Source organism: Mesoplodon bidens (genome assembly GCF_964165515.1).
Source record: "Mesoplodon bidens genome assembly, chromosome: 4".
NCBI classification, from domain to species: Eukaryota; Metazoa; Chordata; class Mammalia; order Artiodactyla; family Ziphiidae; genus Mesoplodon; species Mesoplodon bidens.
The window spans coordinates 59,503,221-59,529,780 of NC_138160.1; the positions used below are offsets into that span (position 1 = coordinate 59,503,221).

The 26,560-nt window shown below is 39.1% G+C and overlaps 1 protein-coding gene across 10 annotated transcripts in view; it reads left to right on the forward strand.

The window, feature by feature from the left end:
• Nucleotides 1-26,560, forward strand: part of ARHGEF28 (Rho guanine nucleotide exchange factor 28) — a 314,507-nt gene that overhangs the window by 281,409 nt on the left and 6,538 nt on the right. For 8 of the 10 annotated variants that reach the window (XM_081232412.1, XM_081232406.1, XM_081232410.1 and 5 more), the window contains 2 exons: nt 4,644-5,111; nt 6,845-7,145. In XM_081232412.1, the coding sequence (XP_081088538.1) occupies nt 4,644-5,111; nt 6,845-7,145 (769 nt within the window). Of the gene's footprint in view, nt 1-2,468; nt 5,112-6,844; nt 7,146-26,560 lie in introns of those variants that run through there. The other 2 variants (XM_081232413.1, XM_081232414.1) reach the window with 2 other exon arrangements.

Genomic DNA, 26,560 nt, shown 5'->3' on the forward strand with positions numbered 1-26,560 from the left:
ATTTTGTGAGAGAATTACTGTTGTCATGGGGGTATGTATCCCTCTAGTGTTTTGAATCATTTTATACATACTCTTGGAACCTGTACCTTTCTATGTCATCACTTGTCTCTATAGCACGATTTTTAAGGGTTGAATAATATTCAGGTCTATAGAATTTATCCGTTCCTCATAGTTTATACCTTTGTGTTAATAACAGTCTAGCACACATCCTTGTGCACTGATCTCTTTGAACATATGTGAGTGTTTCCTTAGGATAAATTACTGAAATTATTCTTTGAGGTTTTTGATAGACATTGCCAAAATAATCAGCACCCCTCTCTACTTGTCCTCAATTTGAAAATAGGTCAACTTAGCTTATGATCTTAATTTGCATTTTTTTTGGTTCCTACTGAAATTAAACGTTTTTCCCCACTGGTTTATTGTCATTCATATTTCATATCTTATACCTGTTGAATATTAAAAGAAAATAAGGAAAATAAAAGTCTGATTTTAAGGGTTTTTTTTTTTAAGATTATAACACATTTCTCTTTATAATAAAAACGAACAGAAAATCAGTTAGGTTACAGTGGAATAACAGGAAGAGTAAACTTGACCTAATTAACATGCATAAAATAATACACACAAAAACTGAATAATACACATTCTTTTTAAGTACACCTGGAACATTGCAAAAATTTACCATATTATGGACCACAAAGTAGGGTTCTACAAATTTCAAGCAACTAAAATCATACAAAGTATATTCTAGGGTCACAGTGCAATTAATTTAGAAACCAGTATCAAATATTCTACTAGAATATTCCTGTTGATTTAGAAATTAAGAAAATATATGCTTAAGTAAATCAGGACTCAATGAAGAGAATATATTGAAGATTTTAAAATGGTTTTAACTGAAGGATAATAAAATTACTAAGTATCAAAGTATGTAGGATACAGTTAGAGCCATGCTTAGAGAAAATTTAGAGCTTTAAAAAGCACATATTCAAAAAGAAGAAAAGCTAAAAGTCAATGAGTTATGCATCTATCTCAAAAAGTTAAAAATAAAATCCAAAGAAAGTAGAGGGAAGGAAGAAATAAAGTTAGCATAAATTATATAGAAAATAAATAATAGAGAAGATCAATAAAATTCAGATATTGTTTCTTTTGGACATTAGTAAAATTTTTAAAACCTCATATTGATACTAATGAGAAAAAAAGAAAAAGGCATGAAAAAATCATTATCAGCAAAAAAAAAGGGGGACATGGACATAGATTACGTACACCTGGAAAAATTTACAATAGGGTAATATGGACAACTTGTTGCCAGTTTGAAAATGTTGAAGTAATGGAAATTTCTATTTGAAAATAGGTCAAGTTAGCTCATGATCTTAATTTGCATTCTTTTGGTTACTACTGAAATTAAACTTTTCCCCACTGGTTTATTGTCATTCATATTTCATATCTTATACCTATTGAATATTAAAAGAAAATAAGGAAAATAAAAGTCTGATTTTAAGTTTTTACCAGAAAAAAATATCATGCTACATTTGCTGTTTTCTTATTAATACTTTGCATCAAGACTTCTTTTATGTTCTATTGATCATCTTCCTATTCTTGATCTAGTACCACTATCTTATTTATTAAAGTTTTGGATTATATTTGAATGCATGACAGTCTCTTCTTATTATTTTCCATGTTTGTCTGTATGTTCTTTCATAAGAGCTTTTGAATCAGTCTGACAAATTTCTTAATCTTCTACTGAGACAGTTAAATTAAAATATTACTATATTTATGAATTAGATTGGGGAGAATTGACACTTTTGCAATAATTGGTTCTCTTGTCTGAGAACATGTTATTTTGTGTTCTGCTGGAAAGCTTTGTAATTGTCTTCATTTAGGTACTTTTTTTTTCTGCTGAGTTTATTCCTGGATATTTTTGTCTCTTTGTTCTTATTGTGAATGGAATTTTTTTTTTTTCATTCTGTTTCCCCAATGTTGGTTGCTGGTATAAATACAGGTATTGGTTTTTTATTTATTTTTTAACTGGCCAACTCACTGAATTTTTGTTTTTTTGTTTTAATAGTTTTTCTGTTGATTCTTTGAAGTATTCCAAGTAGAAAGTAAAAAATTGAAAGTAGTGGTATTTTGGCTACTCTTCAATAATTATATCAATTTCATTTTCTTGGCTTACTGCTTTGGCTAGAAATTCTGAAACGTCTTAAATAATAGTAGCGATAGTAAGCATCCTTGTCATATTCAAGATTTAGTGGGAATGCCTTTAGTGTCTTACATTAGATATGCTGGTCTGGGGTAGATGGTCTTAGAGATTAATTTCTCATGTAAAACAAATATTCTTTCTTTTAAACTTTAACTGAGAAGGGGTATAGTGTGCGTGCAGTTCATTAACTTTTGGGAGATGAAAACATTGAGTGTCCCAGCTTGTGTTGCCTGATGAAAACACTCACAAGGTCATATCTCTTCTTTTCAAGCTTGAATGCAGCCCTCTGTGGATTCAAGGTTCAGAAAAGCTGGATGACCTAAATGACCTAGTTTTTGCAACACTGAAGCAAATACGAAATTCTATAGTGGGTTCTCTTAAAGCTTTTGAGCTGATCTAAGGATATGGGCTCTCAAAGATTTCTGTTCATGGCACAGCCATCTCTTTTGAAGCTGAATGTTTTATGCATGATTAAAGTTTTTACAAAGGATTTTTGAATCAGATGAAAATGAAATTTGATCCTATGTTAGAAGAATAGAGTTAGAGATGAGGTATAGGCAAGGCAGAAAGGAAAGGACACAGTTCAGCTGAGAAAAATTAAGAGAGAGCGAATATACATGTATAACTAAATCACTTTGCTGTACAGCAGAAATTAACACAACATTGTAAATCAACTATACTTCAATATAATTAAAAAAAGAAAAGGAGAGAGAGTGAATTGGGAATTTTCCTAAACTTCAAAAGCAAGTGTTATTCTCTGTCCTAAATGTAAATGTAAACTTTAAATGTGAAGATGAATATCCAGTCTTCAAATTTCACCTCTCTGCTACAGAAGGGAGTAGTCTTATCCCAAATGTTAAATATATATGAAGAATACTTCATGGTAGCATTTAATTAATCTAATTGTAATCCTTACATGAGCATTACCATTGCCTGTAGCAGTTTTGGCATATAAAATGTTAGATTTTTTGTTTGTTTGTTTTACTCTGATGATGCCCTTAGGATTTATTAGAATTAAGTGGTGATGTGCAGTCTACAGTTTGCTTTAGCCAGGTCAGCAGAGTCCTGAATGGCTTATTATTTCATATTTAAATATCAGAGTTATTAGTACCTATTCTCAATGGTATCATTGTTTTCTTTATAATAACTGCTAAAAGACATTAATCAAATATTCATGTGAATTTGAAATTTTTTGAATTGATTTTCAAATTTAAAAACATGAAGTTTATTTCAAAAGGCCCCACTGAATACATTTTTGAGTCTTACTCTAAGACAAATACCAATTTAAAATATACCTTAGTTCTTTAACCTTCAAAAGCGTGGGAAACTGCTGAGTTAACAAATAACTAATGGTCAAATCCCCATCTTCCCAGCATCTGTTACATGGACAGCTTTTTAAATTTTTAGAAAAGAAAAATGAGAATTTATCCCTAGGAGAGTAATAATTTCTCATAACGAGTCACAACATACACACACATACCCAGTATGTGGCCATTTTCAATTTGTCCCTTTTCTGTTTCTTTGTGCTTTCACTGGGGACTTTTAAAATTAAAAGCTTCCAGGGGCATTTACAGATATTTTTTTGTTTTGTTTTGTGGAATCCTTCCAAAACTTGGCAGTTATTTCCTGTGATACTGCCAAAGTTTTTGTAGGCAGATGCCGTAACTCAAAAATGTTTTTTTAATCTGGTTGGTAATGTCCTCTGGGTTTTAGAGTATCTGTGTCCCTGGTTGGTAATGTCCCCTGGGTTTTAGAGTACCTGTGTCCCCTGAAGCAGTCCAGCCTCCTTTTAGCACTCTATTAAACAAATGAATTTCAGCTTAGTGTTTTGTGCATGACCTTCCTGCTATAATACAAAGAAATAACAGTAATGAGACTAGCTTTACCACTTATACATCTCCTAAACATGATATTAACTGCTGTTCTCGGGCATTATATTATAAAAAAGTTTATTTAGCAAAGCTTCCAAGTGGCTGACTTTTATTTTTATGTCTTCATGTATGTCATATAGCTTAAGTAATTTCTGGTTTGAGACTCAAAGGGGACTACCAGATTTATATAGATTCTTAAATTCTCCTGAATTACTGACTGTCAAGACCTCAGAAAGAGAATGAGGCATAGCACAGGAATGCAGAGTCCTGTGAATTTAGGTACTGAATTCTTATTGCTTAAATATTATCCAACAACCAGCAACAAACCGCATTTCCCAAAGAGGAGATGAGTATTGCTTCTGTGCTTTATTTATTTTGTGTATAAATTCCAGGCCATACCACTAAGGAAATGCAGACAAGCCTATTCGAAGTGCCAAGGTCAGTCTCAGGAGGTAACTTAGAACAAGGACAGAAATATTCAGAGAAAATAATTTGGTCATGCTCTTGAGGTGGTACCAACCCAAGGTGCACACAGGTACGGACGCCTTTGCTTTTTTTGCCCTCTGCTCGGACAGGCCGCCTTGACCGTTCAGGATAGCCACATTGAGGTCCACAGGCTGGCTCTCCAGCAGGAGGAGGGTCTGTCCCCCGGCCCCTCTTTCCGAGGCAGCTCCTTTCAGGACCAGGAGAAGCGGCGGGAGGAGCTGGCCAACCTCCACAAGCTGCAGCAGCAGTTCCAGCAGGACCAGCAGCGCTGGCACCGCAGGTGCGACCAGCTGCAGCGGGCGCAGGAGGCCAAGGCCAGCCGGCTGCAGGAGCGCGAGAGGGAGTGCCGGCTGCAGGAGGCGCTGCTGCTGAGCAGCCGGGGGCAGCTGGACCAGCAGCGCCAGGAGTACCAGCAGAGCCTGGAGCGGCTGCGGGAGGGCCAGCGCCTGGTGGAGAGGGAGAGGGAGAGGATGCGGGCCCAGAAGAGCCTGCTGCGCGGTTGGAAGCACAGCCGGCAGAGGAGCCTTCCCGCCGCGTTGCCTGGAGGAGGCGTGGAGGTACGGGTCTCCCTGTGCTTGCGGAAGCAGCGTGTGAGACGGCCGTGGTCGTGGTGGTTCCGGAGCCACTGACCCCACGTCTGTCTTTTTCGCTGCTTGTGTGAGAGCTCACAAGAGTTACTCGGTGTGTAGGTAACAAAAGCTGGGACCCTTTAGAGACAATACATATTCACCTTGACTTGAAGTATGGACACGTGAAAAGTCCGGGTGCTGCTGGATCATGGGTTCATTGTACTCTGAGACCCCCTTACCCGAGGGAAGAAATACAGACAAGAGTTGTACCAGTGAGGCAAGCTTTACCCTGGAGGCATGCTCACCGTGAGCATGCTGTAGTTCAAGCTCCCCTGTATATGCTCCAGTCTTCAGCGCTATGTGTAGATTTACCTTTCAGCAGATCAGTTAAGCTATTAATGTCCATAGGTACTGAATGTAACAAGTACACTACTATTCCGTTATTGCAAGCTTATTCTCTTTTTGTAAATTTGACCTCATAAATTCAAAATCCATTTCACTCATGACAGTTAACATAAGTAGTATACTACTTAATATTTGGGCAGGATAAAGCCTTCCCAAAAGTTCCGTGTTTCATTTTGCACCCACTCTAACCATGCTTGACAATTCCATTTGTTCCAAGAGTTTACTTTTCTGTACTATGTGCACATAGATACTTTTTATTTTTTTATATTCTTTTTTAAAATATCTTTATTGGAATATAATTGCTGTACAAAGTTGTGTTCGTTTCTGTTGTACAACAGTGAATCAGCTATAAGTATACATATATCCCCATATCCCCTCCCTCTTGAGCCTCCCTCCCACCTTCCCTATCCCACCCCTCTAGGTGGTCACAAAGCACCGAGCTGATCTCCCTGTGCTATGCAGCTGCTTCCCACTAGCTATTTTACATTTGGTAGTGTATATATGTCAGTGCCACTCTCTCACTTCATCCCAGCTTCCCCTTCCCCTCGCTGTGTCCTCAAGTCCATTCTCTACATCTGTGTCTTTATTTCTGCCCTGCCTCTAAGTTCATCAGTACCATTTTTTTAGATTCCATATATGTGCGTTAACATACGGTATTTGTTTTTCTCTTTCTGACTTACTTCACTCTGTATGACAGACTTTAGGTCCATCCACCTCATTACAAATAACTCAGTTTCGTTCCTTTTTATGGCTGAGTAGTATTCCATTGTATATATGTGCCAAATCTTCTTTATCCATTTATCTGTCGATGGACATTTAGGTTGCTTCCATGTCCTGGCTATTGTAAATACTGTACTTAAAGTTGTAAAAGTTGACAAGCTTCTAAGAGTGATCTGTGTTATATCTGACTTTCCTTTCAAGTTGGCTAAATTATATTTATTGCAAATACTTTATATATACATGAATGTCTTCAACTTTTATTCAGCAAAAGTGAAAATGCTATTCCCTTAAAGTAGAAACACTTTCAGGGCAGTGAGCACACAGCTGCCCATGTCTTTTCATTTGATTTTTATTTCTTTTAAGATATGCTGTGCGTTGCCAATTGAAGTGTTTGGTACTAGCTCATTAAAAGAGGGTGGGAGGAGGGAGTCAAGGGTAATATCCTTCTCGACCTCACTCATTAAAATCCTGTAAATATCCTTCTCTACCTCACTCATTAAAATCTTGATTGCTAAATCCTGTTAGGAATAAATACTTTATAAAACTGGTGCAAATTGCTGGAAGAATTATTGTGGTTTTTCTTTTTTCTTACACAGGTAATGGAACATAATCAATCTGAGGGTTTATGTCATGAAAATTCATTCTTCATCAATGAAGCTTTAGTGCAAATGTCACTTAACACTTTGAACAAACCGACTCCAGCAGATATCCATCAGGATGCCACTTACCCCCCAAGTATATCTCATTCCAATTTGGTAAGGACTAGTGAAAATCAAGTAGACCTCAAGATGAACATTTCTCAGCCCTTGGACGTCAGCCATGAACTGTGGATAGCCGCTGGGTCCTGTCATCAGATACCCCCTCTCCACCAAAGCAGCAAGGATTCTTGTAAAAATGGTAATTAATACTTTAAACATCATCTGTATAGTTTCCACAAGGAGCTGTTTTTCTGAATGGTTGGCTGTTCTTTAGAGCAAATCAAAGTGGGCCCTAGAATGGGAATAAATTGGTGCTGATGAGCTGGAGTTTGTGGCATAAACTTTTCTTTGGGCAAGTCTGAGGGCCATCGCTTGTGAGTATTGAGACAACTAGACCATGGTTGGAGGGCTTAGAGGATGCCACTGAGATGTGAGAACCAGACAGGGTTTTTAGGTCTGTGGGTTAAATAATAACTTTCCTTGAAAAGTGAAGCAACTTGATATTTATTCCTCACTGTAGACCCAACCACATCCTGACACACATACTTGTTGACTCTCAGAAATAAAAGATATGGACAGGGTTTGTGGTAGGGCTGTATTGTCTCTCGGGGCAATTTCCTGCAATGTTAGTAAAATCTTCTGTACTGTCGTTAAATACCCCAAATGAAACTGTTAACATCATTTGTCATTGTAAAAAAAAAAAAAGGTGTTGTGTCTCCATAAGTACCTCATAATGACACAATTTGCTAATCCCATTAAAGCATTTGCCAAATATAAATGAAAGGCAGCTCAAGTTACCAACTCCATATGAATCCAAATGATTTAAATCTATGTCTATTATAAATTGTTTTCTGTGGGATATGAGGTAGGGAATGAGAAGAACTCAAAACCTCTCTACCGAAAAACAGATGGCATGCAATAGAATAAACAAATGGCTGGCCACATGGATGGGAAATAAATCACCGACAGCAAAATGTTTCAGAAACATGAAACAAGCAGTGGTATAGAGATCTTCAGAACTGGACAGAGATTGGTTTCCATGCTTCATAGTTATTCTTAGTTTCTCAGTAGGATAATTTGTCAGCAATGAAAAGGTTTAAGTGCGTTCAGCTTCTCCGAATTAGAGAGGAATAATTCTGACACTGCCTGAAAGTAGATGTATTACTAATCCAAATTATGTTGATTCTTAGTGGTGGATAATTCTTTACATTGTTCAGTCATTGCTGTAACATTCTTATTTCTTTTTTTTTTTTTTTTTTTTTTTTGCGGTACGCGGGCCTCTCACCGTTGTGACCTCTCCCGGTTTGTGGCCTCTCCCGCTGCGGAGCACAGGCTCCAGACACGCAGGCTCAGCGGCCATGGCTCACGGGCCCAGCCGCTGTGCGGCATGTGGGATCTTCCCGAACCAGGGCACGAACCCGCATCCCCTGCATCGGCAGATGGACTCGCAACCACTGCGCCACCAGGGAAGCCCACATTCTTATTTCTTGTCAGCATATAAGAGAGAATGAAATAGTTCTTTAAGTATCGTTTCAAGTATTCCTTAAATAAAAAAGAAAAAAGTGGAACAGTGAATTGGGGTTTAAAAAATGGGCAGAATGTAACCCCTTTAATGTATTACGTTGCAGCCCTAACACTACAGAGACCATATTGCAGGATGCCTTCTTCTTTTTTTTTTTTTTTTTTACATCTTTATTGGAGTATAATTGCTTTACAATGGTGTGTTAGTTCCTGCTTTATAACAAAGTGAATCAGTTAGAAGAATGCCTTCTCTTGATACATGTTGCTTTGCTGTGTTGGATTCATTAAGTTGCTGTCTGCAGTGCTTTCTGTGTTGTCACTGTGATTTTGCCTACTGGCTTTGGGGTAATTCAGAAACTCAGTTTGAGTTAAACCACATTCCACTTTTGTTTGAAAGAAGTATTTCTGCTTTTTCTGTATCTCCTACCTTTTTCTGTTGACTTGTGCTTTAGAGTAGAAAGCTTTTAAACATTTGGCAGCCTGCATACAGGAGACAGAACATGTACTAAGGAAATAAACAGTAATTATATACAAAACCAGTGTCTCCACATGTAAGGAATTAAATATAGCCCAGGGAAATGCTGAGAAAACGTGCTTCGGCTTCAGATGTTGTGTCCAGTGTAGGCCAAGGACACTCAGGACATTGATAGAACAGAGCAAAATCAACTCTGGCCTTCCTCTCTCAGGAGCGTCCTGGGGTGTGCAGGAGGGATTAGATCAGAAATGCAGTGTGGGCTGTCAAGCGCCGGAGTTTTGCAACTGGTCAGAAAACCCTATTTACGTTTGTTTACTTAAGCGTGATAAGCAGTTTCTGGAGGAGAGAGAAGAAAGAGATTAAGGAGGTGGTAGGGAAGTGGAATGAAAATTGGATATATATTCTTAAGGGGGTTGTCAGGGCCAGATAAAATTGTTCAAGCCACTCCAGAGCTTTCACGGTTCTTAGAATCAAAAGTAGCTCAAAATAAGCCACTGATGGTGGTCTTCACTAGACTCTGCTTGTGCTGTCCACGTAGGCCGGTGGGGAGGGGTTGGGAGGCGGGAGGGGGGGACAGGAGGAGGCCAGAAGAAACCAGTCCAGGCTATGCTGGTGGAGAGGGGGACAGTCCATGTGCTAGAATCAAGGATGGTGCCATGTCAATGTCCCCTGCTTTCACATTTGCTCCTGTATCTTTGTGTGAGTGGTCATCAGTGATGACCTGGCTAACAAAGTTTGCCTCTCCTGTTCTTGGCTGGTGTTTTTGTTAAATGTGTGTTTAACTGTGGTTTGGTTTCATCAGTAGGCCCTAAGGTCAGCTGTTTTCAGGCAGCTCCTTAAAGAATGCTTTGCTCTTTTGTCTGGTCTTGTACTGGGTGCCTAAGAGCAGCTCAGATCAGTGGAAATGTGAATTTTGGGAACAGTAAGTGGAAAAAATTGTATGTAAATAAAATTCTCTAACGTGTTTAGCTGTCACCTAGATTGGAGTTTTCATTTAGTTTTTTCAAGCCAGCTTCACCAGACATTTTACTGTGCTCTTCGTGTTCCAGTTGGTTTTTCAATATCTCCATCACCACTGCCACCACTGACACTTATATGACACTTGCCGAATTTCAAGCACTGTGCTAAGGTTTGACATGGAGAAATTCATTTAGTACTCAAAACCACCCACTGAGATGGTTCTGTTATTATCTCCATTTGAGGGGGGAAACTGAGGCACAGAGAGGTTCAGTGACTTGTCCAAGGCCACAGAGCTAGTAAATAGCAGAGCCAGAGAGGAACTGGGAAGACTGGTTCCAGAGCCCATGCTCTGAACCATTACACTGCACGTTGTTAATTTCTAGAATGCTGTTTTGAATTGTCCTTTTAAAAGAAGTTGGAGTAGAACCAGAATAAATCCTATTGTAATATCTGGCAGGATGTTCAGGATGAAGGCCCAGTTCTTTGTTGTTGTTTTCGTCCCTTCCTTCTTTTTTTAATATTACCATTTAGAAAATATTTCTCAATCATTTGGGCTGTGGTGGCCAGTGCTTGCATGAGCTCTGAGGATCTTCAGATATAAATACCCTTTAGCTTCACTTTTTTCCCATAAGACACATTTTGTTAAGGATCATTTGTTTCTCTAGTGTTGCCTAACAATACCCCTGTGTTACTTGTAAATATTTTTTAAGGTAATACTTTATAAAGAACTTTACTTTCCAGTTTTGGAAGTTGTCTCATGAACAAAATTCTTGATGTTTGAACATTAGATCCAAATCGGTATTTGATTTTATTTATAGTGGAAGAGATGGTTGGTTTAGGAACTTAATCTGCACTCCTCTGAGGGATACTAGCCAAGGCTACAGAAAATTTGAATTTCTTTAAACAATATAGTCCCCGTAGGACAATTGCTATGTAATTGGCCCCATGAAATGCTCAACTGTATTAGTCTTCTTAAAGGCAAAACCAACAAAAAACATTCTTTCTGTGCCTTTTTTTTCTCTCCTAGCTTTAGAATTCTAGGACTATTTACTCAATATCTCTTTTAGTTTATATTTGCCTTTTTTTTCATTAATCAACAGAGAAAATACTTTCTGTTATGGTAATTAATCTGAAATCTTCTTAGTCTCCCTTTTCAGTTATATTTTTATCTGTACCTCAATATTTGCAGGTTACCTAAAAAGTTCCTTTTCAATGTAGTTAAAGCATCATAGTTTTGCCATAATGCATATGATAAAATTTAAATCGAGAACCAAATTTCATGCCTTAGTCACGTAGTTGACATTGGAAAAAGAATAACTTTATCAAGTTTGGATTCCAGAAGAGTTTTTCGCTTTGCTGCTTGTTAGAATTTGGTGCCCATCAAAATATTTTCAAATTCAAAGCATTGTATTCAGAATACTTCATCTTGGCAATGTTGTTATATTTTTTTAAATACAGACAGCTGCGTTAAATTTTCAATGACATGTTTTTTACATATGGAAATAGGATAGAAAATTTCCAAATAAAAGGCTATGCTGTAGTTAGTATTTAAGTAATAGTCTTTAAGAAGTGAGTATGTGATAATTTCTAATGTTTTAAAAATATTCTGTAATTCAGAAATGGGTACCTTATTTGTGTAATCTGTGTGGAAGGAAGCTTTGCTAAAGACCTACAGGCAATTTCCCATAAAACTGAAGCTGGCATTAGATAATATAAACTTCAGTGACAAAGAAGTATTTGAAAAGGTGGATGTATAAGTTTGCTAGAGCTGCCATAATAAAGTTCTGGGGGCTGGAAGTCAAAGATCAAGGTGTTGGCAGGGTTGCTTTTTCTGAGGCCTCTCTTCTTGGCTTATAGAGGGTTGTCTTCTCCCTGTCTTCACATGGTCTTCCCTCTGTGCAAATCTGTGTCCTAATTTCATCTTCTTAAAAGACATCAGCCGTATTGGATTAGGACCCACCTTAATGACCTCACTTAATTACTTCTTTGAAGGCTCTATATTCGAATATATTTTGAGGTAATGGGGGTTAGGACTTTATAATATATGAATTCGGGGGAGACACAATTCAGCCTTTAACACAGGATAAAATTGTTATTTTCTCTTTGCTATTTTTAGGTGCCATGAAAGCTTTAATTTTTTAAAAAATGTACCAAGCTTGAACTATAATTTAACAATCTAAGCTTTTTTTTTTAACTTGGTTAGGGAAGTGAACTAAACTTTGTTTAAAAAAATGCGTAACAGTAAAATTGTGATAAATATCTATATTCTTTATATTTGTAGATATAGGTATCTGTTATCAAACCTGTGTCAATACAGAAATTAGGGCAGAAAAATGTTTATATATTCATTAGGACATTTTCCCAAACCTAGACCATAATTAAAGAGCCTTGGGAATTTTGAACTCTCTCTCTGATTGGGAGGGAATATTAGATGCCTTTATTTTGGATTGCTTAAATAAAACCAAAGCTGAAGGGTTGAGAATATTCATATGACATCAAGTTATTATCCAGATATATCTATGGGAGTTTGTAGGAGTCAAAATTGGGAAATCATTGATCAGCTCTTTATCTTTTCTTCTAGAATCTTGGCTATCACTTTGGTTAACATTTTAAAGGAAATCATAATACTACTTGCTCTCGGTCATCTGCGTTATGACAAGAGCATAAATAATTGGGCTCAAAGACTTAATTTTAATTTTTCTCACTGACAAGTATAGATGATTTTGCAGATTTTGTACCAGGAAAGGGAAACATGCCATTTGCTTGTAGAGCCTGGTGAGCCAGGGGTGCTGACTGCCAACTTCCTGACTGCATAGTTCTCTGGGGGCAGGTTTGCTATGTGAGCCAGCTGGGCCAGGGCCATCCCGCCTTAGTGAATAGAGAGCCCAGTACACAGCAGGAGAGCAAAACCAGCAGGTGGGTGGATTCAGAGGCAGCCAGCCAGCCGTGTGGCTGGCTGTTCATCCCCGCTGAGCTTCCAATTTGGTTTGAACAAGCTGCTAAAGTGGGAACCTACTCAGTATGAAGGATTCCAGGGGGTTAGGCCTGACCTTGGGTCATCCTTAGCTTAAATCCTGGAAAAAAAAAACCCACCCTACATACAAGTACATATATACATACATGTACATACACATGTATGTGGTGTGTGGGTTACATATTTGAACTCTCTAGTACAGTGCGGCTTTACTCTCAAAGTGATTAAGGGTTGGCTTTGCAAGGAAAGTTTGTAACCATTTAGGTACCAAACATACCTGAAGGATAAGGCGTGCTCCTGTCAGTCTCAATGACTCCTGGGACAATGATCCAAAGTGGGCAAAGAAAACATCATGCCTTCCACAAATCAGAATCTGGGGACTGTCTCCTCTCTCACCCCCATGTCCATCCAACCGTGAAAATTCAATTTTTAGGACTTGCCTAAAATGTGGGGTGTTCAGCTAAGGACTGATGTTTTATGTTTGCCTAAGAAAAATATGACCATCTGGTTCAGAGGGGGTGGCAGACTTTTCCTTAAAGGACCACACAGTGAAGACTTGAGTCTTCTCAGGCCGTCGGTCTTTGTTGCATATAGTCAACTCTGCCATTATAGCTCTAAATCAGCCATAGACAGTACATTAAGAAACTAACACACCACTGTAAAGCAATTATACTCCAATCAAGGTGTTAAAAAAAAATGAGATTAGCTGTGTTCCAGTAAAATTTTATTTGTAAAAATAGATGGTCTAACTTGTACTTTCTTTTTCACTTAAATTGAGAAGTTTATATTCCTCTTGGCTTGGAAATTCCATCCCAGTTAGTTCACGTTTGGGTGAATTAATGTAATATTATATGGCACTTCATGCCATTCGAAAGCACATTTTGAATTCATGGTCTCATTTGCCCTTTACAACAACATCCTGTGAGATGGTGGTTGCTGTCTCTGTTTTTCAAAGAAGACAACTTTTCTTTTTATTCATTCAGTCTCTGTGAAAAGATGAATTTAGAAAAATGGAGTTGAGTGTACTGGATGGAGTTAAGGCCAGTGTATTAAAACCCAGAGAGACTTTGCCCCCCAACTCCAGCTCCCAAAATCCTGTGATGGTGTTACAGAGGGCCACCCTCTAACTGTGAGGCTCATGAGAAGTGAGATGCCGTGGGTGGGATTGGCTACCAGAACCGTGGTTACTGTAGCTGGCTGTGTACCATGGTTTCTGGGAGCAGGCAATAGAAATATGAATTCCTCTGTGCAGAGATTCTGATTCGGTAGGACTTGGCTGGGCCTGCAAATTTGTGTATCTGACATTTTCTTTAAGTGATTCTTTTTTTTTTTTTTTTTTTTTTAGTTTCTGCTCTACAACAAAGTGAATCAGTCATACATACACATCTGCTCCCACATCCCTTCCCTCATGCATCTCCCTCCCTCCCACCCTCCCCATCCCACCCCTCCAGGCGGTCACAAAGCACCGAGCTGACCTCCCTGTGCTCTGCGGCTGCTTCCCACTATCTATCCACCCCACGCTTGGTAGTGTATATATGTCCACGCCTCTCCTTCGCTTTGTCACAGCTTACCCTTCCCCCTCCCCATATCCTCAAGTCCATTCTCAAGTAGGTCTGTGTCTTTATTCCCGTTTTACCCCTAGGTTCTTCATGACATTTTTTTTTTAATTCCGTATATATGTGTTAGCATACGGTATTTGTCTTTCTCTTTCTGACTTACTTCACTCTGTATGACAGACTCTAGGTCTATCCACCTCATTACAAATAGCTCAGTTTCGTTTCTTTTTATGGCTGAGTAATATTCCATTGTATATATGTGCCACATCTTCTTTATCCATTCATCCGATGATGGACACTTAGGTTGTTTCCAGCTCCGGGCTATTGTGAATAGAGCTGCAATGAACATTTTGGTACATGTCTCTTTTGGAATTATGGGGTTTTTTTTAAAGTTCTGCTAACACTTCCTTCTCTTTTGTACAGATGAGGAATTAAGGCTTAGGAATCACGCAGCAGCCATAGGAGCCCGAGTTAGCATTTGAACTGAGGTTCTCTAACATCAAGCCCAGCACTCCAGGCTGGCAGTGCAGGGGAAGATAACAGGATGACTGCTTCAGAATCACTTAAAGAGTATATGCAATCCCATACTCTTTAAGTGATTCTGAAGCAGTCATCCTGTTATCTTCCCCTGCACTGCCAGCCTGGAGTGCTGGGCTTGATGTTAGAGAACCTCAGTTCAAATGCTAACTCGGGCTCCTATGGCTGCTGCGTGATTCCTAAGCCTTAATTCCTCATCTGTACAAAAGAGAAGGAAGTGTTAGCAGAACTTTAAAAAAAAAAATTGCCAAGCATGTTCTGGGATCCGGTGAACTTCAGCTTCATCCCTACCTGGTAGAAAGAATTCATTGTAATTGTGATTCAGAGGTGGCCTGCTGATAGAAATGAAAGTGTCTCCTAAATGTCAGTAGGAAGCCAATAGTTTCAAATGTGATTTTTTTTAAAATATGTAAATTGGGGAATTTTTTTACTCAGAATGGAAATATATTAGAATATAAAGGGTTAACTACTTTTCCATATTGGTCTAGGAGGAGGTGTTTGTTAGTATATCACCAGAACTGTCTTAGGGAAAAAGTCACAGCATTTTACTTCCCTTTGTTCCTCTCTGAAGAGAAGAAGTTACATCAGTCAACCATGTTTTCAGAACCAAATGTAAGAGATATTTTGGCAGCAAGACTGAACATCTCAACTTGGGATGTAGAACTTCCATATCTACAGAACATCCAACCCTCATGGGTTGCATTATATAAATGGTTGCATTATATCAGTATATCCCCAGGAAAACTTCTAATAATACTTGAGTTCCCTGAATAGGCTTTCCTACCAGAAAGAAAATGCTGAGAACACCCAACAGGAGTATTTTGGTTTAAACCATTTCTCACTTTAAATTTAAAAATTGTGTTCTGGTTTATGACCTTAATCTCTTTTTGGGTTCAGTTATCCTGAATTTATTTGTCCTTGTTAGTCCTGGATAGACTGATAAAAATCAAGGCTCAGAATCACCAGGAAACACCCCTTGTTAGCACTTCTCATAATTTGAATTAATGACATGTATAATCATTTATGTAAGGTCTGCCTGTCCCACTGTAGAATAAGCTTCAAGAGAGTGGGGCGCTCCATGTATCTCCTTTGTTCATTGCTCTATCACAATTAACAAAGCACAGTGCACAGTGTTTGGCATCTAATGAACATTTGATAAAAATTTGTGACATGAATGAAGGAGTCAAGGTCCACACTCTTTAGCAGAAATGAAAGCAACTATGAGCTTGAGTCACACAGCTTGACTTGACTGAGGCATTGAAACAGGTTGAGGAAAGCCAGTAGACGTGTGGGGTGTGATGGGGGTTAATACAGGTGGACTAGGCAAGTGCTTCAGGCTAGCTACCTGGATTGAGTGAGTTTGAAAACTTTTGTAAGATGGGTATATGTGAGGTAGCATTCCTGAAATGTCAGGGTAACCATAAAATTGCTTGCCATAAATACCTTTCTGGATTCTAGGTAGCAGACTTTAACAGTTGCCAACTTTTCTTCCTCATTAATGTTGAAATAAATTTGATTTCAGATGTATACACATTTATCAGTTTGATATAGGTACTCTTTGTTCAACTCTAGAGGGCATCTTCTTATATGAGTTATTTTTCCCTTTAGAATATTGTACATATAGCCCCACAGGGCCATGTGTAGCAAATGAAAGCTCAAACAGTTAAAACATATTCTCCATAAAATGCCTTAATTTATTCTAAACAAGTAGAAATGAATTCATTGCTGTCCTTTTAGGAAGATGTCACATAAACAACTTAGCATTTAATTGTTATATGAACAACAATTAGTCAGCCTATCTGTTCACTGGGGTATTTCTTTTTTAACCATAAAGTAGCTTGAACACCAGTAAATTAAACATGGGCAGCTAGCTCAACATCAGTGAAACACTTTCTTAAACCCTTTTTCTTCTGCTAAATCCTATTTAACAGTCCAATGTATCTCCCCAGGCAAAACAATTAGTATTTGTTTCGTTAAGTACACTCTTAGAATGTGAACCAGTTTCCCCGGCACCACCTTCTACTTGTCAGCCTTAAAGTGTTGCCTGAAAGATCATATATTTATCATAGCAATCTTAAAATCAAATGTGGTGGCATCTTAAGAAATATATCCCTTTGCTGTACCCCAGACAGACTGACTGAAAGGCACCTATGTGTCCTCAGCTGGTCAGGTCCCAGAAACAGCTGGCTGAGGGGCCAACGTCTTGTCCTGTTTTTCTGCTCAGACTTCGAGCCAGATAATAAATAAGCCAGGGCCTGGGTTTTGATCTGTGGAGATGCTAATTTGCCATGATAAATCACTGTGGAGTTTGCTTGGAGAAGGGGCCAGGGTATCCATTCTCTTTCTAGGTAAGATATTAATTCAATTTAATTTGAAATGTTAATCCTTGGTTTGAAGGTTTACCTAAGGAAAAATGTGGTCTTACAGAGGTTCCCAGTTCTGCAGGATAGGACCCTGAGCCTTTTGCTGAACAATTTCACAGTACAACTGTGCAGAATTTAATTATTTTCATGGCGACTCTTTTCCATAGCCCTCTTTGTGCAAATTTCATTACACTACAGGTTTTTCTTCCTAAAACATAACATGCTGGATGTTTGGATTAAATATAGAATATTTGGATCATCCACCAAAAATACAGGAGACTCTACTTCTCAGGTGAATTGAGGTCATTTTGTAAGGACTGGTGCTGCTGTAAAGCTTTGGAAGAAGCATTTACAAGCAAAACATTGGCGGAGTTTAAATTTTATTTAATAACCTGCTTCCTACCAGCGATCTTGGCACCCTGTGCAGTGACTTGCAATCAATTAATCACACAGAATGTTATAACATTGCAATAAGGACCTTGTGTTCTAAGAGTCTCATAAATATGCCAGCAACAAAAAACAGGAATCGCGTGCTCAGAGCCCTCTCCATGCAAAACCCCAAATCAGGAGGTGATTTTTAACGCTCTGTTTTCTAACATGTTCTCAGAAGCCTCAGTACTTTCTTGTAGATTCTGAATTTTGAAGTTCCTATTTCTCAAAGATGGTTTGGGCTGTCAGTATAGGAGTCTGTAAGTGTTCAATTTAGACACCAGTCCTTTATTTTTATTTTTTTTTAAGAAGATGTTGTTGGTAGGAGTTTATTAATTAATTTATTTATTTTTGCTGTGTTGGGTCTTCGTTTCTGTGCGAGGGCTTTCTCTAGTTGTGGCAAGTGGGGGCCACTCTTCACCGCGGTACGCAGGCCTCTCACTATCGCGGCCTCTCTTGTTGCAGGAGCACAGGCTCCAGACGCGCAGGCTCAGTAGCCGTGGCTCACGGGCCTAACTGCTCCGCGGCATGTGGGATCCTCCCAGACCAGGGCTCGAACCCGTGTCCCCTGCATTAGCAGGCAGACTCTCAACCACTGCCACCAGGGAAGCCACCAGGGAAGCCCTAGACACCAGTCCTTTAGATGGGAGGGATTCTTGATTCTTCTGGATGGCTGAAAGAAGACTATGGCTTTGGTTATTTACCATGAATTCAGGGCAGTCATGCTCAATTGCAGTAGGCCATATTTTGGGGAGTCTTTTAGGAATGAATCAGAAAGGAAACATGCTTCCATCCTGGGAATCCACTGACATTTGCTAGAGGCAGATGGCGGAAGATGGGATGGTGAGATATTAGGAGTCAAGGAGAAAGAGACTTCACATACTTGGCTTTGCCAAAAGCTTCTAGAATCTGTGTTTAGGATCTTAGGCTTGTATTCTTCTCATTTCAGACACACCCTTGCAGTTAACTGTTTAGCTATGCTGGGTTTTTTTTTCTTATTATTTTAGTGTAGTAAATATGGAGCTATTAAATATTCTTAAAATTACGTAAGCCTAAACTTTTGGATAAATGTAGGTTGTGTTTCCTTGACTTGTTTCCATATGGCTCTGTTTTGAGGATGTTATTATATAACAAGAATATGGAATGTATAATTCTTAATATATATTCCATCTGATTAAAATGGAACCTTCTTTTAAGAAACTAAAGGCTTTTAAAGCTGCGTTACTTCCAATGAGTAGATTAAACTTCTGACTCTTGATGAATTTATTCCTACCAAAAATAGTTAATCTATTTTTGATTACTTGTTAATGTATCCAGATTGGCATGATAGATTATACACAAAGTAGAGCTCATCCTGTATTTTTAGACACTTGATGCTTCTGTTCAGCATGAGCTCTAAAATGCACCCACAAAGTTTTGCATGTGCAAACTACTTTTCACTGGCACATAGCTTGGAAGGAGAAAACAAAAGGAAGGTTTGGGCCAAAATGTGATGGTGTGTTAGTCAGCATAGTCATGAGGCGCTATTTTGCATTTGGGCTCCAGTGTGAGGATGTACAGTCACACACTGATGTGTCCCCGAGGACTGCGGACTGGAATCCCATCCCCCTTGAAAGGAGAATGCAGCAGTATTGCAAGGGGGAGGGTGTGCTTAGCTGCCTTTTAGGGTACTTCACTCAACTATCTGCAAAGATTTTTTTTTTAATTTTAGTTATTTTATGCTGAACAAGCAACCTGAGGTAAAGCATCGTGAAAGATCAGATACCACATTTGTCTTTTATGAGCTACCTCTGCTCTGAGCTGGGTATGAGGTGATTACCTTAATGGGCGTAGCGGGGAAAAGCTTAAATCTTAACTGTGTGAGCAAAGTACTGGGAAAAATCACATTAAAATTATCCTACTCTGGGCTTCCCTGGTGGCACAGTGGTTGAGAGTCCGCCTGCCGATGCAGGGGACACGGGTTCGTGCCCCGGTCCGGGAAGATCCCACATGCCGCGGAGTGGCTGGGCCCGTGAGCCATGGCCGCTGAGCCTGCGTGTCTGGAGCCTGTGCTCCGCAACGGGAGAGGCCACAACAGTGAGAGGCCCGTGTACCGCAAAAAAAAAAAAAAAAAAAAAAATATTATCCTACTCAAAGAAATTATCATTGCTTCTGATAGGAATATGGAAGCATTTTTGCAAATGCTGCTGCCAGTGAGTTAAAATATTTCATCTTCATATTAAAATATTTCCTCTTCAGATAAGAGATATAGGCAATATATAGATATGGTGGGTATTTTTTTTAGAGATGGTTATTTTATCTTTTTAGACTATTGGCTAACTTTGAGGATGTATGGTTCAAGAAAATTTCATAAAATGTGTTTCATGAAGGGCTTGATTAAATGACTAATTCAACAAGGACCCAGAAAAAACACTAGGGCGGAAGCCTGCCTAGCAATATCATTTTTGACCAGAATGATCAAGACGAGACATATGTTCATGTGAAGAAGGTAGGTGATGTGATATTTCCCTGTCATTCAAAGATAAAAAGATAAAGAATCCATCTTCTCCCACCTCTTAAACCAAGTTTCAGCAAACATAGACTAAAACGATGCTTTTTCCAATGTAATGAACTTTAGGTGTATTTTCTGGTACTTCACTTTTACATGAGGGATTTGAATGAATGAATCAATGAATAGATTAACAAATGAATGCATGAAGGAATAAACTGATCAATATTGAACAGTGGAGGTGGCTGAGTGGCATAGTGGTGAAGATAGAAGGCCTGGGTTCAGATTTACCACCTGTGAAAACTTAAGCAAGTGCTTAAACTTGGTGTGTGTCAGTTTCCTCATCTGTAAAATTGGACTTCTGACAGTATCTACTTTGTAGGTGGTATGAGGGTTTTATAAGACGAAACGTACAATTCTGAGAACTTTGGAAGCACTTAGTAGACACAGTTATTGTCACTGTTACTGTTATACCTTGTGTTTAGAGCATTAGGAAGAACATTCAGTTGCTTCATCCACTGGGCCGCTTCCAAAATAGTTGCTCTGGGGACCTGAAGGACATATTATATCTCATTGGAGTATTATCTAAATAGACACTTCTCAAAAAACATTCCACAGTACATGATAGAAGGTTCCCATAATCAGATGGTACTGGGAAATGGTGGTTTGGCGACTACACAACTTCTTCAAAACTTTCATTGTGCTCATGTGTACTGTGACTCTCCAAAAATGGCACTTCCCAAACCTATTTAACCGCAACATCCTCTTCTCCAGCCCAGAACCTTGCAGGGCTACTATTCCTTAAAGTATACTAAGAAGAAAACCAGTGATGTAAGTGGGTGTTGAAATAAACTCATTGTGCATGGCACACCCTTCAAATACATCCTTTCTCCTGTAGGAACAATTGAAATCCAAACGACATATGCCAACGTGATTTACCACGTGGGTTGTCTTCTGAATACCAAATACAACACAATGAATTTTAGATAGAGTTTTGTTTAGCCCCTAGGCCAGCATTTGGGCCTGTGGATAAGGATTTGTGTCCAGTCCTCTTAGGGCTTTTTTGGGTCACCTTCCTTGGGCTTATTCAGATGCACCGTGTGCTGAAATTAGTCATTGCTGATGAAGCGCAGGAGGTTATGTGCTTGGGCCTGGAGGCCTGATCTGACCTCTGATCTCTCAGCCTCATCTCATGCTGCTCTGTCCTTTCTCTCCCTGTGGTCCAGCCATAGGAAGTTCTTCCATTTATGTGAAAGGCCAGCCACCCCTGCCCCTTTTGTACATCTATTTCCTCTTTCAGGAATATCCTCTCCTCCACCCTTTATTCTCAACCTGGTAAACTCTTGTTCATCTTTCAAGACCCCAGCTCCAGGGTCACTTTCCTCCAAATGCCTATCCAGACCCTCCCAATCTGGGTTAGGAGCTTTCCTTATGATTCTGTAGTGTCCAGTAAATCCTTGTGTTACTTTCCACCATATTTTGTCACTTGTTTTCCCTCTGGACTCTTAAGTTGCTATATATCATTTGTTTGAGATATTTACATACATTGAATGCTCAGATATTAACTCTATTATTCAATCATTTTTGTGGAAAGAATTTCAAGGCACAGAATACTGCCATCACTCTAGAAAGCTCCCTTATACCTCTTACGAACCAACCTTCACTCCCAGAAGCAGCTACTCATCTGCTTTCCATCAACCACAGGTTAATTTTGCTTATTCTAGAATGACGTGGAATCAAATACTATCTACCTTTATGTATCCAGGGTTTTTTCGCTCAACATACTGTTTTTGAGATGCACCCATGCTGTTGCATGAATCTGCAATTGGTTCCCTTTTATTACTAAGGAATCTTGCTTAGATGAATTTACCACAATTATCCAGTCTTCTGTGGATAGATACCTGGCTTATTTCTAGTTTTTGGCTCTTATAAATAAAACTGCTATAAACAGTCTGTACAAGGCTTTTTGTGAATTATGTTTTCATTTTTCTTGGATAAATACCTAGGAGTAGAATTCATCCTAGAATTGGTGCCTATTTAGCTTTTAAGAAACTGGAACAGTTTTTGAAGTGATTGTATGGGCTATAAACTTCCTGGGTGCTGAGACAAAGTCTTGTTCAACTCGGTTTCCCTGGTGTCCGACCCAGTGCAGGGCACATCCTAGGCACTCAGTGTTGATTGAAGAGTGAATGGACAAGAAGCTCAAAACAGTTTTCCTTCTGACACACCCTCTACTAACTGAAAAAATACATAATGCTTTGTCCATTAAAGGGATGGAAACTTGACTGGCTAAATGTGGGCTTATTCCAAGCAGATGAAAAATGGGGAATAACAGTTCCCTTCTGACCCTGCCCTGGACCTACATGTGCAGGTGAAGCCAGGTATGTAGATAGACATGGGACCATAGAAGGGTCCTGATCACCAGCAGCTGCAAAACTTACCTCCTAAAGTTAAAAGTCCCAGCATTCCCATTCAAAACCCTCCACAACCTACTCTTCCAACACAGCCCCACCCCTTTGATTTATCTGCACTAAACTCATAATTCCACCAGACCCAACAGCTCTCTTTTCTTATGTCATCCAGCATTTCCTCCCCTTTGCAGTAGGGGTGAGCTTTACCTAAAATACCTCCACCTGAGGCCACCTCTTCCTGTTGACATTCTGGTCAGCCAGGCTCGATTCCAGTTCTGTCTTTGCTCTGAAGGCTGTCCTGGCTACCACATCTAAAAGTGCTCTCTTTGGAAGATCTCTGAAGTGGTGTCCGCCTGTGGACAGTGTTCATTAGCCTCTTTTATAGTTATCTGTGTCTGCATCTTCCTACTCTGTGAGGTAACAGGCTATCAGAGGGCAGTGTGCTTAGTGGCCCTTATTGGTCTGGAAGGCGCTGGGGCCATTGGTCACTAAGTCACTGAGGCTACTTGCTCTTTGCTCTTGGTGGCTGATTCCACTAAAGAGAAGTTAAATTGTATGGTAATGCTATGGCTCCTTCTTAAAAAGAGTTGTTTACAGAAGAAAGAGATCTGTCTAAAAGGAGGAGGATGTAGTGTAAACTTGGGAATTTGTGTCACCTGGTAGATAATAAAAGGGAAATTCGTTTCTTAGGCTCCAGTGTTAGTCATAGGTCACAAGTCAGGAAACACAAATATTAACATCTAGAGTAGCTCCACATGACATTTGTATGCATAAGACAATGTAAAATCATCTCCTATAGGAAGAGATGGCTCCAAGGAGTAAAGTAATTAATCTTAGTATATATGTTCTCATTTGATTCCTGTTTTAATAAAGTCCTAATTTTGCCTCTGTTCTGCAAACTGCCTACTTCTCTAATGGTACAATTTCTAAAAGTATTTAAGTTTAATTTCCAGAAATGTAATATAGTCATCTCTGCTCTGATTGCAAACATAAATATGAAAAGAATGCTGAGTGTGAAAATTTACATTGAAAACATTTTCTATATATTATGTTGTACTTTTAAAATTTTAATCATTTTTGAGTGACATAAATTCAAAGCTGCAGTTGGAAAAGATATTTCAGGGTTTGGTTTCTCAGCAAATGTTATTTCAAACAGATAAGAATTACAAAGTGATTCTCGTTTTTAAAAAGAAAAAATTTTATGTTGCTCTGAAAACTGTAAATACCAATTTCTCAGAACAGAAAAAGGCATGTAAGTTCTTTGACATCTCATAATTTTGTAGTTGATCAAGAGAAAAAAACACTCATTTATATACCTTTAAAGAATTGGGTGCCTTTTTTAAAAAGTCTGGTAATAACATAATTATTAAGAAGTAGGTAGAACTAATTAGCTTGGGTGTGTTTGATCTAATTGCTTGCCTTCTTCTGGTTTAAAGCAAAACACTGGATCTGGTATGCTTAAGAATTTTAACATCTGCTTTTCCCTCTACTGAACCAGTAAGAAGTAAATGTAGCATTAAAATTCCTAGGTTGATTTCCTGCATTATTCACCTGGCAGAGAAATGAATTCAGTTCTTCTTTCAGCAAAGTGAGAGGCATAACTCTTTCAGTGTGGGTAGGGTCATGCAGAAGGCAGTTTCCAATTTTATTGCTATGGTACTTAGGAGTCCCTGGTCTCTACAGCTTTAAGAGGAATTCAATGCCATTTTCAGGCAGGAAAATACTGCCCTGTCCTTGTAGCTGGAGACCTACATATTGTTTAATTCAGCACAATCTTAAAAAGCTGTCCCTGGGCTTCCCTGGTGGCGCATGGTTGAGAGTCCACCTGCCGATGCAGGGGACACGGGTTCGTGCCCCAGTCCCGGAAGATCCCACATGCTGTGGAGCAGCTGGGCCCGTGAGCCATGGCCGCTGGGCCTGCGTGTCCAGAGCCTGTGCTCCGCAACGGGAGAGGCCACAGCAGTGAGAGGCCCGTGTACCGAAAAAAAAAAAAATTCAGCCAGCATATTTTTAATTTCTAAGAGATTTTTCCTTGTTCTCTTATAGTTCCTATTTTATAGAATCTTGTTTGGTGGCCGAAATATCTTTTTAAAATTTTTTGAAGATGTTAATTATGGTTTTTGGATGTTTTCTTCAGCTTCTTGTGTTCCTGAGTTGTGTTCCATTTTCAGGTTAGGTTTGTTTTAAGCTCTCCTTTTCATATTCCATAGTGTACCTACCATTGTGGATTGGTGTGAGGTTTGGATTGAATGCTTGACTCAAGGTCAAATAATGTTAGTGGCTTAAAGAGAGAAGCCCTATTATGCAGTTCTATCTTGACTACATTTTCAGCTTCATTCCTACTGAGAAGACAAGGATTAGAATAAATGAAATTGTAAGGTACTTTCTAAACGTAAGATTTCCAAATTGGTGATTCCCACAACTCTAATTACAGTAGGTAGAGTTTTTGAATAAGGTATTCAGTAATTCATTTGACATTATATAATTGACACCTACTATTGTTAGGAACTGAAATTTACTCAGATATTGTTGGACTAGATGTACATCTTTTAGTTCCTATTTCTTTAAAAATGTTACTTTTTAGTTTTAAGTAAACTCAGAAGACTAAAGAATAGGAATCCAAATTCTAAAAGAACATTATCAATTCACAAATGGACTCAGGGTATAAAATGAGATTTTTCTAGGGCTTCCCTGGTGGCGCAGTGGTTGAGAGTCCGCCTGCCGATGCAGGGGACGCGGGTTCGTGCCCCGGTCCGGGAAGATCCCACATGCCACGGAGCGGCTGGGCCCGTGAGCCATAGCCACTGAGCCTGCGCGTCCGGAGCCTGTGCTCCGCAACGGGAGAGGCCACAACAGTGAGAGGCCCACGTACCGCAAAAAAAAAAAAAAGAGATCTTTTCTGAATTATATTTCACTGAGGAGATGTTAGATTTTCCAGGCAAGAGCAAAGACCATACCTGAATCTGTATCATTTTTATGGGGAGCTATAAACTCAAATGAACCTCATCTATTTTCTGGAATAGGTTAATAGAAATTGTGTATCTTTCTAAATAGATATAACTCCCTACACAGCACTTGCCAATGACTTGTCATACAGTTGTATTAAAACTGATCTATACAGGGCTTCCCTGGTGGCGCAGTGGTTGAGAGTCCGCCTGCCGATGCAGGGGATACAGGTTCGTGCCCCGGTCCGGGAAGATCCCACATGCCACGGAGCGGCTGGGCCCGTGAGCCATGGCCACTGAGCCTGCGCGTCCGGAACCTGTGCTCCGCAACGGGAGAGGCCACAACAGTGAAAGGCCCGCCTAACCCCCCCAAAAAACCCAAAAAACAAAAACTGATCTATACATATTTCACATCCAGAAGAGACATCTGTCTAGTTTATTGCCACAGTATTCTGTTTATATCAGATATATAGAAGCTATGCTATTGGAATAACAGAGAGCCCTTTATAATTTTATAGTCCAAGTATATGAAAGAGTATGGACTTTAAAAAAACTTATCATGGAACATGCACAAAAATAGAATCACTTAATGAATTAACGATTACCGACACAGCTAATCCTGGTTCATCGATGCCCTTTTCTTTTGTCCTCTCATGTTAGGTTATCTTAAAGCAAATCCAGGATATCCTATCATTTCATCCCAAAATATTCAATAGTTCAGTATCTTTCTCTAAAAGATATGGACTCTTTCTCTTTTTTTAAACATCACCACGGTATCATTTTTTTTTAATGTGGACCATTTTTAAAGTCTTTATTGAATTTGCTACAACATTGCTACTGTGTTATGTTTTGGTTTTTTTGGCCATGAGGCATGTAGAATCTTCGCTTTCTGACCAGGGATCAAACCCGCACCCCCTGCATTGGAAGGCAAGGTCTTAACCACTGGACTGCCTGG